We start from the raw sequence: 26,033 nt of genomic DNA on the forward strand, positions 1-26,033 counted from the left end.
AACTCTAGCTGTACAGGGCAATGAGGAGGCTGAAAAGATGCTCAAATTGGTGCACACTACTCAATCTCTACAAAGAGCAAAGGATGCAATAATTGTTGTGGCGTCCTCCAAACCCGGGTCAGAAGTTTGGGGTCCACAACACATAATCAATATATAAACCTGTATATATAAAATATTATTTGTAATGACCCTGCTTTACATAACCACGGATCGTAACAGGTTAAAGTATGAAAACAAGCCACCACCTTAACTTTTATTACAACGTACCATATCCCAACTAATTTAATTTACAACTGATAAAAAAATAAAAAAATAAAAAAATTATTCTTCAACCTTGCTATCTCACTACTGCCATAAGCTTTTGCTAGCTAGATCAATCATAATCTGGAATTCTAGCTCGAACATTGAACTGGGAAACCTCGCTATCAACCGTATCCTTCTTAACTGTAAAATACATAAAAAAAAATCGCAAGAGTGAGCTAACTAGCTCAGCAAGTCATATTATCAATAACTGAGGTTAAACAATAATAAACGAGGTGATTCAAAAGAATCAAGTTTCCTGTTAAATAGTCAATAGAATTGGATATTCATTTTAAATTTTTAAAACCAAGGTTAGGCTGCTGATCAGTCACGCACTAACCCCGAGCAAAGCACACAGCACCGCTCTAACTACTGGATCCAAGGCACACATTGGCCTAACTTGACCATCGATATGGTCTGACCACGAATCTGGTCCACACAAAGAAAACAATCCAATTCTAAAGCATTTCAATATGATAAACAATAGAGTTCAATAAAACCAGATCATAATCAATAACCATAAAACATTTGTAAAAGAGCATGGTAAAAATTCATAGTTACCAAAAAGGATATGTCAAAATACATAAAAGAAGTTGCCTCCAGCCGGTAGGATAATCGGATATTAGATGAATAATGTTTTTACAAGGTTTTAGTACCTTGATATCACAAGATATGGTTGAGTATAAAAGTTTCTGTATGTGTAAACAATTTTGTTCCAGTGTTTGGTATATATGATGGATATATATTTGTGGAGTAGTATCTTATTTGTGTGGTTTAGTATCTGGTAAATCAACAAGAAATGGTTTACAAAGAATAAGGCTTACGGCTCAAAGATCAAATGCAGTGGCTCAGGTTCAAGGCTGAAGGATTCAAAATGTGTACAGTATAAAACAGAACTATTTTGGGTATTAACAATATGTCACAAGAGAATTTAGAAATATTTGCATTGTATTTTGAGAAAGGTTTAGAAATACTTGCCTTATCATAATCGATTTCAACTTCACTTGTACTTGTCTAATGACCCCATTCAACAATCACTCGTCTGTTTCTCTTATGCCTCGCTTCTATCCTCTGATCACTTGCGGTATTTTCTACATGTCAATTCTATTTTCTGATCACATGCTTCTCTTTCTTACGCCTTGCTTACTCTACTAGGCATCATAAGTATCTATTAATATTTAACTCATACCATTCTATTCGACATACACTTCTATCTACCCTTCGTTTTACTCAAATCCGATGAACGGATTGAAAGTTACGCTATAAACAAGTAATCACCGAACATATAGACCCACAGTCAACCAACAAGTCACATGTAACACATAACACGTTAAATAATCAATGCCATCCAATTTATAAAGAAGTCTCGGGTCATAAACAGGCTTTCGGTTACTTAAAATGATTTTTAAAACATTTTTCGGAATTAAAACGGGTCGTTGGATCAATTTTGGAGTAATAAACAGGGTTCGGTTGGCCAATTCTGGCTCGGAAATAATTTTAGAATAATTATCGAGCCTTGAAAATAATTTAGAATAATATTTTAAAGCTCGAAACTATTTTTCAGAATTTTTAAATCATTTCTAAATAATTAAATCTAATTAAATAAGTAATTAAAATCAATTAATCAATTAATTTTCGAATTAATTGACAAATTAATCAATTAAAAATTAACTGAAATTAATTAACTAATTAATTCAGATTTATTTTTGAATTAAAAATAATTTTCGGAATTAAAATACTAATTTTTAGAATTTTCAGAAATTAAAAATGAATTTTTATAATAAAAATAAATAGGAAATATGATTTTTAAACATTTTTAAAACAAGAATCCAACTTTTGCAAACTCTGGAAAGTTCAGGGACTGAACTTCATCGTTTTCAAAAGTTGGGGTACTAAACTGCAATTTTCCAACCATTCGCCGGAAAACAGTCGGGTTCGCCGGAGAACTCAACTCCGGCTTCCTCCCACCACCACAAACTCCAGATTTAATCTATACTTCACAAGGAACACAACCATGCCATCAATTCATTCTAATCATCCCGGAATTAGCCGGAAAATGATCAAGAATCTCGCCGGTTTCCGGCGAGTTCGACGAAAACTTTAAAACCTAACTCCCTCTTTTACAGACCTCGTTGATTCATGAAACTTATACGACTAGATTGCAAATTTCACAGAGAACACAACCCACTATAACACAACATCAATCTATCACAGAATAAGAAACCCCCAAATTTCAATTAAGAACATTCATACGGGTTATAAACCCTAATTTTAAAATTCGAAAATCAAACTCAAATTTGAACATGTTATTGAACTCCAAATCAGACGTATGACATATGAAAATCATCAGGAAAACAAGCTCTACAACATGCAATCATCAAATCATACAGACAATCATCCGAACAAAAATTCATATTTTTAATAATTTTAATTCGAAAATAAATAAATTTTCAGAAAATAAACCTTTGGTTCTGCAGTGAAACAAAGCTCAGAATCTGATAAAACACTTCAAATCCTTCGTTTTGGTTACTCAAGCTTTGAAAACAGAGATCGGTAACGCCTTCGTTTTGCTGTTTGATTTTTAGAACAGTTTATGTAATTAGGGTTTTTTTCTCTGAAAATTATAGAATTAACTATCTGCAAATGATTTGATACGAAATAAAATACGGTAAAAGGCTATTTATAATTACGGAAAATTAGTATCCCGTTGGATCATTTCGGATATAAAATGGTACGTTTATTTGTAAAAACTGATCCAAACGGTATCGGTTTTCGAGATAATTATCCAAATCAGTACAATTTGTACTGCGGTCTTGGTCTCAGCGCCTGGTTACACGTATTACGAGGTGATAATTATGATAGTTTAATAAAAAGCTCCCGTTTCTCGAAAATACGAGTTTTATTGATTTACCGAAACGAATATTGTATCGAAAATGTTGCGCCGGGACCCGCGCAGGACAAACCGTACGCCGGATCGAAAAAGTTGAAACATGGAATATGCTCGGAATATTACAATTAGGTTAGGAAGGAGTTCTCGGAAAAGTTTCGGGTTCTGAAAACGTAACAACGGATGACGTCGGTTGGTTCCCGTTTTTATAAAATAGATTTTAAATACTCGGAAAAAGATTTTAGAAATTTCAGATGATTCTTATAAATCCATAAACCAACATAAAAGTAATTAGGAAGATATGACAATTATCTATATTTTATTTTGGACATATAAAAATTAAAATACTCAATTAATATTATTTTTGAATATCCAAGTACAGATAACATTTAACAATTAACTCACAGAATAGATACTGTACACACATAATAATTGTATAATAGCAAAAATAATTACACGATATATCCCGGATATTACAATTGCTATGCCTTCAACTACTGGCAGTGATTTTGAATTGGCTGAAGACTCATTTGGGGATGCTGGTGGGGATGATGAGAATGACAACATGAGCATAGGGGGAGATGCAGATGTTCCTACCTGGATGCTAACAAAAGAATTTTCCTACTCACATCTCCAATCAACACTATTCAAGCTGATTCATTACACCCAAACAACCATTCAAGCATCTACAAATGCCATCACAAAGAGGCTACTTACAGCACATGTTGAAGCTCTTCAGCTGCATAAGATTCAAGCTCTCCAACACAGTCAAAGTGTGGATGAAATCAGGCAGGAAGTCTCTGAAGTAAAACAGGATTTCATAGCAAGGTTGGATGCTAGACTTCCTGGAACCACCATGACTGAGATAGCTCAGAAGTTAAGGAAGGAAGCTAATCTCAATAGAAAGGTCGAGGTTGTGGACTTTAGATTGTCTGATGTGGAGAAGTCAATGGACAAGATACTTGCTAATCAAGAAACTCAGACTGCTCTGCTCCAACAGTTGATGGCTGCTCACCTCCCTTCCACTCTCCAACTTGATGCTAACAAAAAGGGGGAGAAAGGCTCATCTAGTGAGGGGGAGAAGCAGCTCAATATTCAAGTGAGCAAAGTAATTGTGCCAACAATTGATTTCACAAAGCCATCAGCCATGGACAACATTGACATCATAAATCTTGCAGCAGTAAAACTGGAAACAAATGACAAACTGCTAAAGATTGATGTAGCAGCAGCTGAGAAGGAATTAAAAGAAAAATGGAGAAAGATATATCAGAAATTCAATAGAAGTTTGGGCCAATTCAGAAACCAGACAAAATCTTCAATTATCACTCTCAAGTCAAGAATATTTATGTGAATGAAATGAGTATGAATTATCTGGAAAAAGGCCAAATATCTTGCATCAAATCTCCAAAGGCAAATCTGATCATGAAGCCTAAAAGAAACTACTCAAAGTTTTCAGATAAAAATCCTATGGATATTGTGTATGAAACACCTAGGCCAGATGAGAAGAATCTGTTGGCTAGGTCAATTGCATTTTTCAAAGATCCAGCTGATTCAGCACTTAAAAGAAGAATTGCCAAGATTTACAGAAATGGTAAAGAAATCTGTTTGGTGGATGGACACCCTCAATTTGTAGAAGCTAAAAAGGAAGAAAAGGAAAGAATCAGGCAAGAAAAGAAGCAAGTTGCCTTAGATGCTAAGAAGCTCAAATAAAAGAAGGAGCAAACTGCTATCTTTGCCAAACTTCAAGCTGTAAAAACTACAACTGAGATTTCTGCACAACCATATATAATTGCTGAACCTCAAGATCAGAAAGTGCAAGATGAACCACAATAGAAAAGAAGATTCAGATACAAGCTCCACTCCAAAAGAAAATTGGACTTCAGTGATGAGAAAATGGAAGACTACGTTCCCAAAAGGTCTACAACTTCAACTCAGACATCAAAACCCTCAATGGTATTTGAAGAATTCAAGGTGGTGGATCCAACAAGAAATATTCATGATGAGCACATAATTCTAAAGGATGAGCCAGTAGACTGGGATAGTTTGCCAATTCCTGAACTAAAATTTCCAATCTTCAACAAGCTAAAGAAAACAAAGACTAGAGCATGCAAGAAAGTGAAGCCTGTGACTCTCAGATCCAAGACCCTAACCAAATCTCAACCCACAGTCAACAATGAAGATCTCTTATACATCTGTGACATCAAGGAGTTCTCTGAAATAAACTTCTACTTGGAAGAATTGGAAGAAGTAAGAGGGATTGATGCCTACATACATCTTCCTGAAAGGCTAGTATTCAAGTATAAGGGAGGGAAAGAGATCACATGGCCACTTCACATGATTCTTCAAGAAAGACAAACTGTACTGATAAAGGTCTATTCATCCTTCAAGAAGAACTTTGGATTTAATGTAACTGCAAGGAGAATAGTCCTAAAGAAAATAGAGGAACTAAGGAGCAATAGAGCCAAGGATGCACTTCCAAAAACTCTGTCTATTCCCTTCACAGGAAAGAGAGTACATTTGAGGCCTTATTGGCTGATGGAATTCATGGATGACAAGGGAGTTAGAAGATTCTTCCATACTGGATGACCAACTGAGTATCTCTAGCAATGAGACACTTTTGGAAATGCAAGAAATGTTAGATTTATCTGAAGATGATGAACTTGAATTCCACAGACAACTCCAAAGTTAGATAGAAGAGAACAACAGGAGGCTTGGGAAGAAATCCAGACAATCAAGGAAATAAATTTATCTGCTCAGGCTAGAGGAGCACCTTGATAATGATTGTGAGCAACTTCTTTGTATACTTTGCTTTGTTCAATTTTCAGTAAAATTTTGCAGTGCTTATCAGTTTTATCTACTATTTTCATTCTGTGATTTTAGGGTGTTTGTTATCATCAAGTTTCTCTTAATTTATGGCTATAATTCCAGTAGACATAAATTGGGGGAGATTGTTAGGAATATGTTGTGAACTTGATGACAAATTAAACAAAACACCTTAGTAGATTTAACTTAGTGAATTTTGTAGCACTCGACGGATGATTAAATATAATCCCGACTGATGATTTAATATAGTCCCGACGGATGACAATTTGACATCCACCGGGTGAGTAGCTTATGTAATAATTATTATTGTAGCACATTTCTGCAAACAACTTTGTGTAGATTCTGTAGGGGTATTTGAGTCATGTTGACTACTAGTGGATATGCAAAATAGGTTGATTAATTGTAAATATAAAATGTCTTGTAATTTTGTATAAGTGAAATGGAGTCAAGTGACAAATAGCTACCCGACGGATGATCAACAAATCTACCTGACAGATGATCAACAAAGCTACCCGACGGATGACAAACATGTACCCGACGGATGATTAAATTCAAATATTTGTTGACAGTGACAACACAGTCACATGCGTTGGGTGTTTGTAAAAGGAATGTGGTAGCCTGTTAAGCAGGAATTTGAGAACAAAGAAGCATTACCATTTCCATGCAATTGTGAAGTTATTTAAAGATGCTGGAATAGAGTAGTGAAGTATCATGGAGTTAGACTAGATATATTTTGTTTTATTATCTTATCTTATTGTCATGTAAACTTGGTGATATATAAACCAAGTGTAGCTAGTAGAACATTCAACTAAGCAAACACATTTCAAAGAGAGATTAGAAAAAGTTGTACTTGTCAAGAATCTCTCTATAGTTTGTTTGTTCTACTTGTAAGCAGCTGTGAGCTATTCAAGCTTCACAGAGTTCTCATTCAATATATATATATATATATATATCTGGTGGATACTTTCAAATCCACCAGAAAGTTTTAAAAGCTTGTGTTTTTATTAATTTGTGTTTTGATTCATATAAATATTTCATTCTGCAATCTGCAAATTAAACACTCATATATTTATCGAGTTAGAACTGTTTTAAAATCTTAAAAAATTAGCCATAGTTACATTCAACCCCCTTTCTGTAATTCTTGTTGTATTGTTAGGGAATAACAAAATGACCACGACAAAATTATCTACAAGATTAAGCCATCAAATCACACAAACAACATCATCATCAAAAATTCCTATTTTAATCATTAATTAATTCGAAATAAAATAAATAAATAAGAACAAAACCTTAATTTCTGCACTGAAACTAATGGTAGATTCTGATAGAGCTTTTCGAGAGCTTCGATTGAATATATGGCATTTCGATTCCAAGTTCGGTAACGCTTTCGTTTTTAAGTTCGATTCTCAAGAACGCGATGATTTTACGGGTTTTTTTCTGTAAATTCTAGGGTTTAACTGTTCGATTATGATTATATGAATAAAATGAAATAAGAAAAAGTCTATTTATATTTATAGAATATTAATACTCGTTGGATCGTATTGGATCGAAAAATAAGTTACTTAGCCGCTAAGTAACTACAAAAACGTTCCGATTTGATACCCGTTTTGGATAATTATCAAAACCGGGCTTCTTATAAAACATTTTTATACGAAAATAATGTAATATTATCCCGTCTTTCGAGAATACGGGTTTTGTTGATCTATCGAAATGAATATCGTATCAAAAATTTTGTGTCGGGACTCGTACGGGTCAAACCGTACTCCGGATTGAAAAAGTTAAAACACGGAAAATGTCCAGAATAATCAGATTAAGTTAGGAAGGAGTTTTCCGAAGAGTTTCGGGTTGTAAAAATACAAAAACGGTTGAAGTTGGACGAATCTCGGTTTTATAAAACAGTTTTGTAATTATACATAAAATAATTAATAAATTCATAAATCATTTTAAAATCATATAACAATCCAAAAATTACTAGAAAAATATCACAATTATCTATATTTTATTCTGGACATATTAAAATTAGAATACTCACATTTTATCACATATATACATTTAAATATCAACATCAATCATCAGATAATTCACCGAAATTCATATAATAATCACGTAATAATCATTTATTGATAAAAATAATTACACGCTATATCCTGGATATTACATTCTTCCCCCCTTAAAAGGATTATGTCCTCGGAATCTCTTAAGTAAACAAATGAGGGTACTTTTCTCGTATATCACTTTATAATTCTCAGGTTGACTATTCAACCTTTGGGTTTCTCCGCAATACTCTTACCAAATTTACAACTTTATTTCTTAACACTTTCTCTTTCTTTTCTAGAATCTCTATTGGATTCTCTACATACGATAAATCTGCCTGAAGTTCTATTGGCTCATACTCGATTATATATCTAGAATCTGGATTATACTTCTCAAGTATCGATACATGAATTACATTATGAATGTGCTCCATGTGTGGGGGTAACGCCAATTTATAAGCTACTTCGCCGACACGTTTCAGAATTTCAAAACGTCCAACGTATCTAGGACCCAACTTTCTTTTCTTTCCGAATCTTGACAATCCTTTCCATGGTGATACTTTTAGTAACACTAGATCTCCTTCTTTGAATTCCATATCCTTTCTGGATTGATCTGCATATTTTCTTTGATGATCTTGTGCTGCAATTAATCTTTTTTGAATTACCTCGACAACTTCTTTTGTTTGTTGCACCAATTCGGGTCCAAGTATCTTACGTTCTCCGACTTTATCCCAATATACTGGCGATCGATATTTGCGTCCATAAAGAGCTTCACAGGGAGGCATTCCGATACTGGCATGATAACTGTTATTGTACACAAACTCCACTAAGGGCAAATGTTCATCCCAATTTCCTTTGAAATCAATGGCACAAACACGTAATATGTCTTCAATTGTCTGAATCGTTCTTTCGCTTTGACCGTCCGTCTGCGGATGATAAGTCATACTCATATTCAATTTAGTTCCCAAACATTCTTAAATTTTTTTCCAAAATCTTGAATTGAATCGTGGATCTCGATCGGATACAATAGACACAGGGACTCCATGATGAACTACTATTTCCTTCAAATACATGTGAACCAACTTATCCAGTGAAAATCTTTCGTTAATAGGTAAGAAATAAGCTGATTTGGTTAGTCTGTCCACTATAACCCAAATAGCATCATGGTTCACTTTCGTCCTTGGTAATCTAACTAGAAAATCTATAGCAATGTGCTCCCACTTCCATTCTAGAATCTTTAGTGGTTATAACAATCTGCTTGGTCTCTGGTGTTCTGCCTTAACTCTTTGACACGTATAATATTTGCTAACCCATTCAGCTATTTGTCTTTTCATGTTTGGCCACCAATAATTTTCTTTTAAATCTCTATACATCTTGGTACTTCCTGGATGGATGGAATACTTTGAGTTGTGAGCTTCTTGTAGAATTTCATTTTTCAATTCTGTCACTGGTAGAATCCAAATTCTGGAAGAAAATCTTAGAATACCTTGGTCATCCTTTTGAGTGCATAATTCTTCTCCTACCAATCGATTAATATCTTGATCAATTATTTCCTTTTGACAGTTCTTTATCTACTCTAACAGTTCTGGCTGAAAAGTCATACTATACATCTTTACTACATTAGGCTTACAAATTCTAACTTCCAATTCTAATTTCTGAAATTCCTTGTATAATTCTTCAGGTACTGTTAACACATTCAATCTTTCCTTTCTGCTTAACGCATCAGCCACCACATTTGCTTTTCCTGGGTGGTAGTTAATCGTGCAATCATAGTCTTTGATCAGCTCCAACCATCTTCTATGTCTCATGTTGAGTTCCTTTTGCGTGAATATGTACTTTAACCTCTTATGATCCGTATAGATTTCACATTTTTCTCTATATAAATAATGTCTCCAAATCTTTAAGGTGAATACTATTGCTGCTAATTCTAAGTCATGAGTAGGATACTTCTGCTCATGAGGTTTCAGTTGTCTAGATGCATATGCAATAACTTTATCATGCAGGATCAAAACACAACCTAATCCCTTATGAGAAGCATCATTATAGATTACAAAATTACCTTGATCATCTAGAAGTGACAAAACAGGTGTCGTGATCAATCTCTTCTTCAATTCTTGAAAACTTTCTTCACACTTCTCGTCCAATATAAACTTCTCATCTTTCCTGGTAAGCTTCGTCAAAGGCGTCGTAATCTTTGAGAAATCTTGAACAAATCTTCGATAATATCCCGCTAATCCCAAGAAACTTCTCCCTTCTATTGGTGTTTTTGTCCTTTCCCAATTCATATTAGTTTCAATCTTTGCTGAGTCTACTTTGATCCCTTCATCACTTATTACGTGCCCTAAGAATTGAACTTCTTGTAACTAAAACTCACACTTTGAAAACTTGGCATACAACTTTTTCTTTCTTAAAATTTCCAAAGATATCCTTAGATGTTTCGCATGATCTTCCGTTGACTTGGAGTAGATCAAAATATCATCGATATATACAATGACAAACTTGTCAGATATTCCTTTAAATTATGTTCATAAAGTCCATAAATGTTGTTGGGGCATTGGTCAATCCAAAAGACATTACTAAGAATTCATATTGGCCGTATCTTGTTCTAAAAGTTGTCTTTGGTATATCTTAGGGCTTAATCTTCAGTTGGTGATATCTGGATCTCAAATCAATCTTGGAGAAATACTTGGCTCCCTTTAACTGATCAAATAAATCATCCATTCGAGGTAATGGATATTTATTCTTGATTGTAAGCTTATTGAGTTCTCAATAGTCGATGCATAATCTCATATTTCCGTCCTTCTTCTTAACAAATAGTACTGGTGCACCCCATGGGGATACACTGGGTTGAATCACTCCTTTCTCCAATAACTCTTGCAATTGCTTTTCCAGTTCCTTCATTTTAACTGGCACCATTCTATATGGGGCCTCAGATACTGGTTCCGTTCCAGGTGCTAAGTTGATCGCAAATTTAATTTCTCTATCTGGAGGAATTCCTGGTAACTCGTCTGGGAGCACGTCTGGAAATTCATTTACCACTAGAATGTCTTCCAGTTTTGCTGGTTCCTGAATCTATCTATCACATAAGCAATGAAATGTTTGAACCCTTGTCGTAGTAACTTCTTAAGCTTGAATCATCGTCAAGAACTTCTTTGCTTGCTTCTGACCTTTAAACGTTACCACTTTCTCGTTTAGCGTCTTCAAAATTACCTTCTTGTTATGATAGTCTATCTGAGCATCATGCTTAGATAGCCAGTCCATTTTTAAACTAACGTCAAACTCTCCTAACTTAAATGATATCAAGTCAGCATCAAACTTAGTGCTAGAAATCTCAATCTCACAGTCATTACACACTTGGTTAACAGATACACGCTCTTGATTTGCTAATTCTACCGTCATAATCTCATTTAACAATTCAACTGAACAATTCAACTTATCAACAAAATCTTGAGAAATAAATGATTGAGTTGCTCCCGAATCTACTAGCCCTTTTACACATAAAGAGTTCACAGTAAGCGTACCTGTCACAACATCAGTGTCCATGATAGCATCCTTCACAGACATGTTATAAACTCTAGCTCTGGGAGGTTTATTCACTGTTGGAGTAGCTCTCATGATTCTCAGCGCATTATTGACTGGAACTGGTGCCTTGTAATTTCTTGTTATATGTCCTGGATTTTTGCACTTGAAACATGTAAACCCAATTGCTGGAACTTTGTCTGTCTGATTCCTGGTAGGCTGATCTCTATTGGCTGGCTCTCTGGTTAGCTGATTACGACACTCCCTTGAATAGTGGCCCCTCTGGTTGCATCTGTAACAGACCACATTCAACTTGTTCCAACTCCACCATGTTTCTTTCCACATACTTTGCAATCTGGTATAGCTGGTCTCTGCTGGGTTGGCTGGTTTCCAGTAGCTGGACGGTTGACTTGTCCTCCGTTGCATGCATTCTTCCTTCTAAAATCATTCCTTCTGAGATGGAACTTGTCTTTCCTCTGATTAACATTTGGAAACTTCTCTACTTGGGACTGTACTTCACTTCCCTCAAACTTCCTTTTCTTACTATCTTTCTCCTTCTGAGATATTTCACTCTCTATCTCTGCGATCATAGCTTTCTGCACAACTCGCGTATATGTATCCAACTCAAATATGGCCACTTTCCCCTCGAATCCAAGGCTTAAGACCTTGCTGAAACCTCTTAGCTTTCATCCTATCAGTGTCCACATATGATGGTACAAACCTGGATAATTCCTCAAACCTACTTTCATAATCTTCCACTGACATATTTCCCTGTTTTAACTCCAGAAACTTCAATTCCATTTGATCCCGAACAAACTGAGGGAAATACTTCTTTTAAAAACAATTCATTGAATCTATCCCACGCAACATCATCTGTACCTTCCAATGTCTTAACAGTTTCCCACCAATATGTGGCTTCATTCTTCAGATAGTAACTCGCAAACTCAGCTCTCACCTTGACTAAGGCGCCTTCTCAATTTCCTTCAACCAGACTTTTGCCTCAATAGGATCTACAGAACCTTTAAATTACGGTGGATTCACTGCCTAAAAAGTCTTAAAGGTTACCTGAGGATTTGTCTGCCTCTGATGTTGTTGAGTCAGGTGGACTATCTGTTGGGCCAAGATCTGAAGAATTTGGGCTACAGTTGAGTCTATGGGACCTGGATTCGCATTTCAGTTATTGTTGTCTTGGTTGTTGTTGTTGGTTTCTTCATTCTGGTTAGTAGAACAGGTATTTCTTCTGGGAGGCATTTTCTGTAAAGAATCAAAAAACTTATTTAGCCTTTAAATCAAAACCCTTTTTTATGGAAAGATTTTTGTAAATCAGAAATATCTCTTTTTGAAAATATTTTCAATCGTTGAACTAAGTAAATTGCATGCTTCTTTACAGAATGTAAGCAATTAAGGGAAAAAGAGTACATGTTATTCCAAGAGTTTATAACAAGTGTAGTAAGTAAAAATAAAATAGGTACAATAAGGTAGATGGCAATGCTGGAAAAGAAAAAAGTATTGATATATATCAAAATTTGATAGTACAAGCACGAAACATTTTATTAAAGGCAAAGGTACAGCAGTCCTATCCATTATTCAGCAAGTCTAGTTTATTTATATACCCACTAAAAGTTTGATAGTACACACTACATACTATTATACATATATGAGTTGTCACATCATTTCTGTCGTCTAGTTTCAAGGAAGCTCTGGTCCACCAAGCCTCTCAAAATCGTCCAATACCTTCCTGGCCCACCCCATAAGAGCATCTGGGGCTGCATACTCACAGGCAGCTCCATGAAGTCTTGCCTCAAGTATTCTCCGGGTCACCTGAATCTCATTCTAAAGCTCCCTCGCATTCATGTCAACATCTATAGTCCTTATAATGTGTTGTAGCTCCTGATCTGAGCCAACATGGCTTCTCGCTCCAAAAGAAGAGCCTCATACTTATAGTATGGAACAGGGTGTGGAGTAAACTGGAAAGATGCACCCGCAACTGAATGTCCAGTAGAGTCAAAATCAGCAGGTGGGGGTCCTCGAATAGGTGGTCTCACACCAGGAGGTGGAATAACTCGCAGTGGTGCAACTGTCACAACTGGTATTATAGCTGACACTGGTGGAAGAGCAGGACGTGGATCAAATGACGGTCTTTCGACTGAAGGCTCCGAATGATCAAATAATATCAGGATAAAGGAATATGCCATCGCTGCTATCTGAAAATCACGTTGCTAGATAAGAATCTCGAATCTCATCACGCATTATAATAAAACTTACTATTTAGTCGCACTCAACTTCTCGACGTTCTATTTCTCTATTTCTTAATCTTAACCTTAAGCTTCTACCCATTCCCGACAATCAAGGCTTGTGGCAGTGACTTTTAAACTGTAGCTCTAATACCAAACCTGTGGCGCCCTCCAAACCCGTATCAGAAGTTTGGGGTCCACAACACACACACACACACACCATATATAAACATGTTTATTAAATAATATGTATACAATGACCCTACTTACCATATCCACGGATCTCAACAGTTCAAAGTATGTCCACAAGCCACAACCTTATTTATTTTACAACGTACCAAATCCCAATTTATTTATCTTATAACTGAAGTAAAACAGTCTTACAAACCTTAAACATAACTAAGACAAACATCCTCTGCTAGCTTATTTCATCTCAACCTAGAAACCTAGCTCGCACACTTGTCTAGGGATCTTTGCTACCACCAATTTCTTTCTTAACTGTAAAAAAACATAAACAGATTCACAAGAGTGAGCTAACTAGCTCAGCAAGTGATAATGACAACACTGAGATTAAACAATGATCAATTGAAATGATATAATGAATTAAGTTTCCTGATAAGTAATGATTAAAATTGGATATTCACTTTCATTTTTTTTAAAAAAAACAAGGTTAGGCTGCTGATCAGTCATGCACTAACCCCGAGTAAGGCTCACAGCTTTGCTCTTTATACAGGATTCAAGGCACACATTGGCCTATTATGACCATGAATCTGGTCTGACCACGAATCTGGTCCATATTTAAAAAACAATCCAATTCTATAATAACAACATGATAAACAATGTAAATTAATAAGCTGAATCATAAACAACATTTATCTCAAAGCATATGGGGGCTTATAATACCCTGAAGGTATAACAAGGTAAACAGGGAGATTAACTTCCGACCAAGGAAAGAATCAGAAAGTAGAAGACCAAGGGTTCAATAGTTACAAGGATTGGTCTTCTGTTACACAAGGCATAAAGGTTCGTATGTTAGGCAATTCCATATCAAGGATCTGTATGTGGTAGATATGTATTTGTGGAGTAGTATCGTATATATGTGATTCGTATCTGGGGATTCAACAATCAATGGTTTACAAAGAATAGGGCTTATGGCTCAAGATCAATAACAATAATCAGGGTTTAGGGTTAATTACTTCAAAGTAATTTCAATATAATAAGGAAGAACATAAACACTTGCAATATATTACGAGAAGGTTCAAAGATACTTGCCTTATCTCAATTCGCTTTCACTTTACTTGCACTCGTCAATTGGTTCCCACTCACTGACCACTTGCTTTCCCTTTCTACGCCTCGCCTCCTCTGTTAGACATCACATTTATTTATTAATACTATTTCTCATCTCATTCTATTCGTTACAAGCTTCTATCTACCCTTCGTTTCACCCAAATCCGACTTACGGATTAAAAGTTACGAATAAAATCGACAAACAATGCACATACAGACATATTACACATCAATCTGATCACATATAGCACATAGCACGTAAGATATTCGATCAAAATAATTTTTCATAGAAGATTCGGGGTTAAAATGATTTTCCAAGTATTTAATACGAATTTTTGAACATTTTTCGAAATTAGAATGGGTCTCCAAATCATTTTATAATTAAATAATAGGGTTCGAATACCTGAATCTGACTTTAAAATAATTTAATAATAATTATCGAACCTTGAAAATAATTTAAAATAATATTTAAAGCTGGAAACTATTTTTTGGAATTTTTAAATCAAAAAGAATAATTAAATCTAATTATTAAATTAATTAACAATTAATTAACAATTAATTAAATTAATTAATCAATAATATTAAATTAATCGATTAATTAAAATATTAAAACTAATTAAAATTAATTAAAAAATAAATCAGATTTATTTTTAAATAAATAAATAAAAATAATTTCCTGAAAATAATTATAAAAAAGAAAATACAATTTTTATAAATAATTAAAACAAAAATCCGGTTTTTATAAAATTTTGAAAATACAGGGGCTGAAATGCAAACTGTGCAAACTAAGGGGGTCAAATGGCATTTCTGCCATCTTCCCCGTTCAAATGCTCCGGTGGCCGGCTGCCATTAACGGCGGCCACCAAGCTTTTCCGGCGAGTGAAAATCAACCCAGAAACATGCCAAAATAACAGCGTATGATCCTCTTGCCATCAGGAACACATATGCGATCCCAAAATAATCAAACACTTACTGAATCGATCAGAAAATCAATCTGAAAATCCCGCCGCCGTTTCGACCGGTTTTCCGATCGTCCTCTTCAAGTTATCGTTTGTTCATTATGTATATACCATTCGAATCGTCTTTGGACGATCTACAAATTGGTAACATCAATTTTATATAATAACCCCTGACAAAGAAATACCTAATTTCCAATTACGAACATTCAAACACATAAACCCTGATTTTAATATTTCGAGAATCAAACCCTTTTTTCTACATGTTATTGAACTCCAAATTCGTCATATAATATACCAAAATGACCAAGAAAAAATTATCTACAAGATTAAGCCATCAAATCACACAAACAACATCAACATTAAAAATTCCTATTTTAATCATTAATTAATTCGAAATAAAATAAATAAATAATAACAAAATCTTGATTTCTGCACTGAAACTGATGGTAGATTCTGATAGAGTTTTTCGAGAGTTTCTATTCGGTATATGGCACGTTCGATTCTGAGGTCGGTAACGCTTTCATTTTTAAGTTCGATTCTCAAGAATGCGACGATTTTACAGGGTTTTCTCTGTAAATTCTAGGGTTTAACTGTTCGATTATTATTATACGAATAAAATGAAATAAAAAAAGGCTATTTATATTTATAGAATATTAATACCCGTTGAATCGTGTTAGATCGAAAAATAAGTTACTTAGCCGCTAGGTAACTACAAAAATGATCGGATTTGATACCCGTTTTGGATAAATATCAAAATCGGACTTCTTATAAAATACTTTATACGAAAATAATGTAATATTATCCTTTCTTATGAGAATACGGGTTTTGTTGATTTATCGAAATGATTATCGTATTGAAAATTTTGCGTCGGGACTCGTACGGGTTAAACCGTACTCCGGATAGAAAAAGTCAAAATATGGAAAATGTCCAGAATAATCAGATGAGGTTAGAAAGGAGTTTTCCGAAGAGTTTCGCGTTGTAAAAACGTAAAAACGCAAAAATGATTGAAGTTAGACGATTGCCGGTTTTATAAAACAGTTTTGTAATTATACAGAAAATAATGAATAAATTCATAAAGTATTTTAAAATCATATAACACATCCAAAAATTACTAGATAAATATCACAATTATCTATATCTTATTCTGGACATATTAAAATTAAAATACTCACATTTACATTTTATCACATATACATATTTAAATATGAACATCAATTATTAGATAATTCACCAAAATTTATATAATAATTACATAATAATTATTTATTGATAGAAATAATTACAACTATATCCCGGATATTATACGAGAGCACTGCAACGGACTTCATAATTCCAGCCCACGTTTTGTCCTCTAAAGTGAAATACACATTTACAGAAAAAGTCCCCTCTAAAAAGTCTAATTCCAAGGATTCATCGCTAATGGTCATGGTTTTCTGATTACTTTCTAGAGTCAAGATTGGCTTTCAGTTTATTGTAGTTTGGACCGATGATCCCTAATGACCACGCTGTTGCCTGTTTAGATGTATTTTATAGAGATTGGCTTTGGGTGTATTGAAGTAGGATTTTAAGGGATTTCTTTTCATTCATGAAATTCAGGTGTATTCAACTAGATTTTAAAAAATGTATTAGAATTTTATGATATTCAACTAGAATTTTAAATTATGTTACAAAATCTGGTGGTATTCAATCGGGATTTTAAATTATGCTTAAAAATCTTAAGGTATTTAACTGGGATTATTTAAAATCCATTAAAATCTGATGGTATTCACGTGCTGACGGATTTTTTTGGACTTCATAAAATGATGAATTTTGTGTCATTGTTCAATGTATTTTATGATTTTTAAAATTCCACCATAATTCATGAGATTTTGAAGGATTGTATTTAAATCCTAAATACTCATCATCAAACTCTATGACATTTTATCTAAAATCCGCGTAAAATCAAAATCTGATATAATTCATTAAAATTCATGAATTATATATAATACATTAAAATTCTAGTTCAATACACCCCTTTAAACTTTGTTGTAGTTTCATTTAGAGTAAGTGGTTGGATTTTCTTCCACGCCTCTATGATCAGTAATTTATTTTTTCTAGTTTGTTGGTCGAGTTGGAGTGTGTTCCATCCTTTAAGCCTTCCCCGGGTATTGCCCTAACAGGATTCGGCCGGTTCGGTTTGACCGAAATTCTTAAAATTTTCATATCGAACCGAACCAGAATACTCTCAGAAACCAAACAAAAAATATATGATTAGTTCGGTTCAATTCCGTTTGAAAAAAAACCGGAATTATTAAAAATTTGTATTTTGGACCAGGCCACCAGAGATACTTCCAGCTCCAGCTAGTTACTACATGTTTACATCAAAAAAAAAAATTAAACTTTAAATAGGCCAGGGAAACTAGTCAATGTCTAACGGTCTTAGTGGTTAATGATAAAATCTAAGCATACATAATTGATAAAACCATGATTAAGTAATATTCAAAAGTCTGGCTCAAATAAAACAGCAAAATAACAATCAACGAAGTTAAATTGCTCGTTTCTGGAACAATAACAAAGTGACAGACAAATCTGAAAAAATGATTACTTGAACTAAAATTAAAGTTTTCAAGTTCTATAATCAACCATCCACGTGTTCCTGCAGCATGAAACATGAACCGTGCATCATATACTCATCTAGACTCGGGTTCCATTCAGAATCCCAACGGAAAGAGAAGTTATGTCAAGAATAGAGGCAGAGCACACCAGAAATCAAATATCTATGAGCAGATGTGTTCAACAAATTCAAGGACGAGAGCACACAAATATAATTGATTCAGCAAGTTTAGAAGTACAAGAACTCGTAAAGTAGATCATAAGGCTCCAGTAACTGAGCTAGAAAAGTAACAACTGTGGCTTCTGTGAAATTGATGTCACAATGAACATGGGTCCCAAGTGCTAGTAAGGGTTCGACATTACAGATAGGAAATGAAAACATTGCTATAATATAATTTTAGCTATAACAATAACTATAACTACAGACAGGACATCCTCTAAGGAGGCATATCGTTGATTTCGGAAATTGCAGTAATCAAACTAGTGAAATTATTTTCCATAATATCAGGTTAAAGGATGCAGGTAGGAGGCAATATACCCGGAGATGCTGAGCAGTGAGCGCAATATTTCAACTAGTATTAACAATATTTGCAACAGGTTGGACAGATTAATCAACTGGTAATGCAAGTGGTTTTGCACTTGGTAAACCAGCATATTCCAGCAAGAAAGTCTAATTTATCCTGATTAAAAAAAATTCCCGACTCAGATCAGTTATATGTGCACCTTCAAGCCTAAATGTTATTGTATTTTCTTCTTAGTACCAAACGCATTGTCAAGGATAAAATTTAAACCAGCAGCATTGTGCGGATTATTAGCAGTAAGAAAGTATTATTAACATAGACGAATGCAGCCTGAAGGACATTCTGTGTGACAGACTTAACGAAGAGCAGTCAGAGACTTACAACATAGACAAAAATGAATTATAGCAACTCAGGTTAATCACAAAGCTAAGATTTTTTTGCTTAAAAATTAAATACATTTAATCTCTCTATAGGCTGTTATAAAGTGTACGCAGGGGCCTCTCCAGCCAAGAATATAAAGTGTTCTAGTAGGCTGCTATACATGCAGTGAAACTGAAAACACTAAAAGTCCAGAACAGCCAACAGGACAGTACACTAAAACTTAAAATGGATACCCCATACCTAGTTGTCCAGGTCCAGGTCAATAGCTGCACCTGCATTGCCTCCTTCCTTGTAGATTGAAAGGACATATAAACTTAATCAAAATGAGCATGCTAATGGATGAGAAATTAAATTTAAATAGCAAAACACATGAATAATTACCTTCTTTGAATTACTCAAGGTCATATATATCTTTTTCAATTGTTTTTGGTCGTTTGGCCGATTGTAACCAATCTTGAGCACAAATTAAACCCTCAATACATGGATCACGGACTCTTCCACTCGTACTAAAACCGGACTCCGATGCAACAGTTGAAATAGGAATTTCTAGCATATAGCGAGCAAGTTGTGAGAAGATGGGAAACCAACTTTCGTTAACAACGTTTCCACCATTTCAAAATATCAAACTTATCATCATTTTTCATAACATACACACCCTCTCTAAGATATCCAATTCACACTTGGATTCTACTTCTCCACTCTCCATGTTTTGTCTCATAAATCGAGCTCATAATGCCGATTTTGTTCTTGAAGATGTACTTGAACTTATGCTCAGCCCTACCCCTAGTACTTATATTTTTGTTGGCTTTATACAATTATTACATAGAAAATACAAAATTAAAATAGAATATTATAACTATAAACATAAATAGAGAAGAAGTACAGTTAAAGTTAAGATAACAGGAAAAATTGCAGGCAAAATTATTTAATTATTTTGTTAATATATTTAAAAGGACTGTCACTGTTTAATTTCTTCCATTAAACAACCACACAATACGGAAATATAGTCAGAATTTAAGCAAATGTTACATTTAATTGATAATAACTTAAGATATGCCACCGGGAATTTTTTTTTTACGAGCTTTTTTGGATGGAGAATGGTCAAGATCAGGCCAGCTTTTTTAGGTTTGTGAATTCAGTTAAACTCTTGTGCTGACTCTCACAATAAGATAAGAGAGTTAAAACATCAACGGCTAAATCAGTGCGATCCAAGAAACTGGTCTGTCAGTTTGGCTACAGAACTGGCCAAATCGTCTGCCGCTTCCTGTGTACTTGCCTCTGCATACACCCTTACAACATCTTCAGTTCCTGATGGTCGTATAAAACATCTTCCCCGGGGATATTTTGCTGCATAAAAGCACACAACACAAGGAAAAACAGTTTAAGCAAAAGGTTGTTGGAAACTGACAAGATGGCAAATGAAAAAACTTGTACTAGATCAGTCACTGCAAGACGCTAAGCCATTTGTTCATTCTACCACTACTTAGTCTTGACTTTGTTACCATTGGTATACAACTTTAAAAGTCTGAATTATTATGACGATTCAAGCTACTCTGGGTTTAGGGAGCAGCTACAGAACCATAAACATGCCTATATTTATGTTTGATGCAAATAATTTCAATTCAAGATAAATAAATTCGAAAGAAAGAAAGTATAGTACCGGTTAACACGTTAATGGCTTCTTGGATGCCAGGCGGGCTGACAACCTCAGTTTCTGCATTTGCTGTGACAACAGCAGTTCTGTCAACAACTTTCACCTTTATCGGATGACAACATATAAATGCTTCATTAGAATTTAGAAGATATCGTAGATTAAGAATTATAATATTAGATCGAATATAAATTTAGCATGCGGCAGTAAGGAATAGGCATCTTGCAAACCCATAGCCGTAAGTAAAAATCAGCGACTACATGGTTTTGCATACCCCTAACCAAACATGCATCAGGAACAAATAGCATTAAGCTACGAATAGTTTCAACATTTTGGTAATTAATTAATAATGTATTTACTTCTCAATCACTTTGTAGCAAGTAAACAACTGAAACAGTTGTATAATTTATATGATAGACTAGAAAATTCATTTAGGCTAAGTTTATCGATTAAAAAATTCAAGTACAAAATGTTAAACATTTCATAATTTAAATATCAGTTCATATGTTGGTAGAGGAAAACAGATTTTCAGAAACGTTTATTACAAGGAGCTAGCCAAACGACTGTCTGAAGGATCTCAATTTCAGGATATGTCCCAGGAAATGAATGCTCAAATGCAAGAAGCATCTAAAATAGTATATGATACAAGTCACAGATTCCCACCTTAAGTTGTCTGCTGGGTAAGTCATTATAAAGCTTATTCCATTTGTGTATCGACCATCCCATATGTTGTAAGATAGCCTCTACCAGAAACAAGCCACTTAAAGCATCCCCAACCGCCTGATTGATCAATTTGCTGACTGCCAATAATCTTAAGGAAGCCTTTAGTTGTTCAGAACCTGAAACATACACTATTTTATAAATTTATGATAAACAATTACTATAAGCTTTTGCAGATTGTGGAAATTATATTAGGATTAACCTTTGCCTGTTGAACCAAGCTCATTAACTCTACCATCCAGCCATGTTAGGAGATTACTAGAGAACAAAATTGTTCCGTGTCCATTTGCTTCAAAATATATGCCAATATCAAAGTCAGCCGCCTTCTCATGCAAGTATTTTACTCCGGTGGGAGTACGAACGACTTGTAGACCCGTTTGTTTCAGGTAATCAGTGGATGCACCATTTGCATACGCTGTTTGTACAACACCAAGATGCGCTTGATACAAATTATTGACCTTCTCGTTATTAGCCTCGTCGAGAATACTCAACTGCTCTTTGATAAATAGAGCAAATAAAGACAGTATCTTGTCCCCGTCTACTAATTCAATTTTGCCATTACAATTTGGCAGGGCTGTAAAATATACAAGCCGGTCAGCATCTCCATCCAAACTTGCACACCTGAAACACTAGAATTATCCCAGCACTTAATTCCTACAACATTCAAACTAATAACTGGGATTACATGGGGAATTAGTATAATTTTGGTTCAAAAAAATCAGTCATCGTACAGTCAAAATGGGGTTTTATTAATATAAATGTAAAACTATGTAAAGGAATACTGTTTCAAACAAAGTCAGGTCATAAATCAAGAAGGCCTAACTAACAGGAAACAGCTCACCTTATTCCAACATCAGCAGGACCAAAACCATGTGGAGTAACCTTCTCTTTCTGCACAAAGTCAGCACCAACTCCATCATTGAGCACACCTTCCTTACCAGAGTTGCGAACTTCAAAGTTCAAACCATGTATACTCTTCTTGATAACTTCAAGCTTTGTGCCACCAACACCATTTGCTGCGTCCACAATCAGTTTTTCCTGGTTTTTACCTTGATCGCCTTGGGGAATCAGATCTACCAGGCACCTGGCCAGAAATAAAAGAAGCACATTATGCTATGTTTCTTCATTTATTTCTAGTAATGTTTGTACAACTACACTTAAACCTACCTGAAAGAGCTTATAAGTTGATCGAAATAATCCTGCTCAGACGCTTTTGCACCCTTATTAGTAGCACGGACCATCCAGTGGAGTTGGGGGGTTGTGACAATGCCCATGTCGACTGCAACAGCTCCAACTATAGAACTGATCCCCTTGAATCAATAAAAAATCAAGACACATTATACGACTTAAATGTACAAATGAAAAACTCATGCTTATGTTTTACAAAAACAGACGAACAAATTTCTGCAATAAGAGATCAGCAGTTTGAACCCCAGTGGAGGTAGTGTGCGTGTGTATCTAGATTTCTGTAATTGTCCTTTATCAAAGAAATGAACACAGTTTTATCAAGTTGTCCAAAATGCGTAAGGATCGGGCTCATCTATCAACTGCAAAATCTACAGAAAACTGGAACACATACTATGTAAAAGAAACAGAGATTATTGGGATACGTTACCTTGACTAGAACTTGAAGAGTGGTGATACACGTACAACACGCAAAAATTGAAGAGTTTGACACTAGTACTTTGTCACTAAAAACCGGTATAAAGTGTATTGGAAGGACCAACGGCAGATCCAGAAAATTTTCATTGTAAAGGCATTTATAAGATTCAGAATACATAATAAATACATACAAAGATTTTACACATTTTTTTCTAAACAAAAATTTGAGAATTTAAGATAAACAGATTGCATAACTAAGTTCTATCAATTGTATAAAGTCTTCAAACATTAAATATGTTACGAGCACATGTCTAAATTTTTCAAAGATAAAAAACTTTGAAATACTGTTTTTATAAATCTTAATAAGGGCACATGTAACCATGTGCCTCAACGTGAGCCCACCCCTGCATAGGAGATAGGGATAGAAAGTCGGACATTAGTTATTTCCAGGTACCAGTTCACCAAAGTAAACTTACAGCTTAAATGTAGATAATTTGTAAGTGCCTAAATGTAGTGAAGGAGCACGCCATACCTGTTTAGCAGCTTCTAAAAGAGACTCCCCACTAGGCCTGGTGTCTCTCCCCAAAAAAACCTCAGCACCCCTTCCTCCTTCGAATTGGATATTTTCTTTCTTCACAAATTCAACTATTAACTGTTTTGAAATTTGAGACAGCAAAGTCAATAACCAAATCAAAACCTAACATTTTATTAAACCTACAAACCATACAATATTATTTTCTTTCTAAAAATATATCTTTATCTTAAGTATAAAAGTATATCTATCCAAGACCTGAGATATAAATTGACATATGAGCATTGTCGATTTTTTGGAAAAAGCCACCAATTCTGTTAATCATTAACTATGCTAATTAATACACAAACTTATATAAACTCATAAAATCATGAACTATGTTAGTTAATACACAAGCACATATAAAATCACACGATAACATGTATCTTCAAACTATTACCCACATCTCTATATATATAATCAAACATTGAGTTAACTCTATATACAATTATAACAATACAAACAAGAATTCAATCTCAATGATATGAACAACCTGATAGAGGAATTAAGATAAGAAGCAGCAGCTAATTAATTTATGTAAATCAAGATGCAGGCTAACCGATACATGAGCCTATATAAACTCAAACTAAACTTAAGTATCTTCAAACTAACCCCTTGAAATCAAACACAAGGAAGATCTCAAACATGGAGACCAATGTGAACATATCTGCCGATCTAGAGCGATCAATTTCTATTTTCATTGATAAAAAACGAAGACACGCTATTCTTCAACAAATGATCGGATAGTTTTGGCCTTCAATACTATTCTACTAACAGTTTAAAAAACATATATTCACTGCTACATCACGCCATTGATTGGATGGGGTAGAGACTATAGAGAGATAATCCACACAACAAAACTTGATAATTGAGGAATACTAGTTCAAATGCCCGCAATATAAGTGTGCAACGCAATTTCATTACAATAGCTTCCTCACAGAAACTATCTAAAACACTCTAAACCCTTTCACAACACAAGATAAGAAATATCGAAACATAATCAACCAATCACCGCAATACTCCAACAGTACCAAAAAAACAAGCATCTTCAAACAATTCACACAAATCAACATCAATAATTTAAACAACCTGGAGAAGGTGTTTGGGGTCAGAAGCATTAGCCAAAGAATCGGCAAAAGGCTCCCATTCCTGCGACATGATTTCGCCACCAGGATCAGCAATTTTAACCCCATTATCAGAAACATGATTATGGGAAGCAGTGATCATTAACCCAATAACAGCTTGAGTCTTGATAGACCTTAATGCAGCTAAAATACCAACTCTAAACACAGTAGACTCGAGTATTGATGCATCAGCTCTAAACCCAGATGTCCCATATGAAAATTTCACACCTTTATGCAAAACAAACAAACAATATAAAGATGAAGAATCATACATGTAAATTCAGAAGATGAATGTAAAGATGTGTGTGTATAGAAAAAGTGAGACCTTGGGGAGGTGGAAAGCGAGCTGCAGAATCGAGGAGGAGGAGAGATTGGTGTTGCTGGTTCATGTTTGTAATCCTGTGTTTAATCTTGGTGTTGCTGGTTCATGAAACAGACGACTTCAGGAAAAAACAAATTGGTATTTATTGTTTAAAAATACTCATTTTTGTGTGCAACCACCGAAAATACCCAATACCCGATTTCAAAATACATGACCTGAAAATATTATTTTGTTTACTCATTTTGTAATTGAGTAAGTATATCTAAGAAAAATATTAAAGATTTGTAATTTGGGTATTACCATTCAGATACGTATTTGACAATTGTGTATTTAAAAAAAAAAATGATACCCATTTGACAAATGCGTATCTAATACAAAACATGATACCCAAATGACAAATGTGTATACAAAACGGTGATTTTCAGCCATGCACTTCCAGAATGGGTATTTTTAGCCATTTGCACCAAAAAATTATTATTTTTAACATTCTTTCTTTTGTATTCAGTA

General features: G+C 34.5%; 1 protein-coding gene across 2 annotated transcripts; it reads right to left on the bottom strand.

Moving 5' to 3' along the window:
* Positions 1 to 20,445: 20,445 nt before the first annotated feature.
* On the bottom strand, positions 20,446 to 25,682 carry LOC141697725 (phosphoacetylglucosamine mutase). 2 transcript variants are annotated; one of them, XM_074502230.1, is made up of 9 exons: positions 25,530 to 25,682; positions 25,170 to 25,432; positions 24,042 to 24,161; positions 23,075 to 23,217; positions 22,749 to 22,991; positions 22,110 to 22,528; positions 21,851 to 22,026; positions 21,197 to 21,293; positions 20,446 to 20,883 (listed from the first exon to the last, which is right to left on the bottom strand). In XM_074502230.1, the coding sequence occupies exons 1-9, from the start codon at positions 25,591 to 25,593 to the stop codon at positions 20,735 to 20,737; spliced, it is 1,674 nt and encodes a 557-aa protein (XP_074358331.1). In that variant the 5' UTR covers positions 25,594 to 25,682; the 3' UTR covers positions 20,446 to 20,734. The 2 variants fall into 2 exon arrangements, with proteins under 2 accessions (XP_074358331.1, XP_074358332.1); XM_074502231.1 differs by having other exon boundaries at positions 20,745 to 20,883; positions 21,197 to 21,259.
* Between the last annotated feature and the right edge of the window lie 351 nt (positions 25,683 to 26,033).

The sequence above is a fragment of the Apium graveolens genome, chromosome 11 (genome assembly GCF_009905375.1).
Source record: "Apium graveolens cultivar Ventura chromosome 11, ASM990537v1, whole genome shotgun sequence".
In the NCBI taxonomy this organism is placed as follows: domain Eukaryota; kingdom Viridiplantae; phylum Streptophyta; class Magnoliopsida; order Apiales; family Apiaceae; genus Apium; species Apium graveolens.

Excerpts from the sequence above, each read along its gene's own strand:
- LOC141697725 (XM_074502230.1), bottom strand. The coding sequence starts at position 25,593 with ATGAACCAGCAACACCAATCTCTCCTCCTCCTCGATTCTGCAGCTCGC. Across the intron at positions 23,218-24,041 it reads TTTTAGAAGCTGCTAAACAG|GGGATCAGTTCTATAGTTGG; the intron begins GTATGGCGTGCT and ends TATTGATTCAAG. Across the intron at positions 20,884-21,196 it reads AGCCATTAACGTGTTAACCG|CAAAATATCCCCGGGGAAGA; the intron begins GTACTATACTTT and ends GCTTTTATGCAG.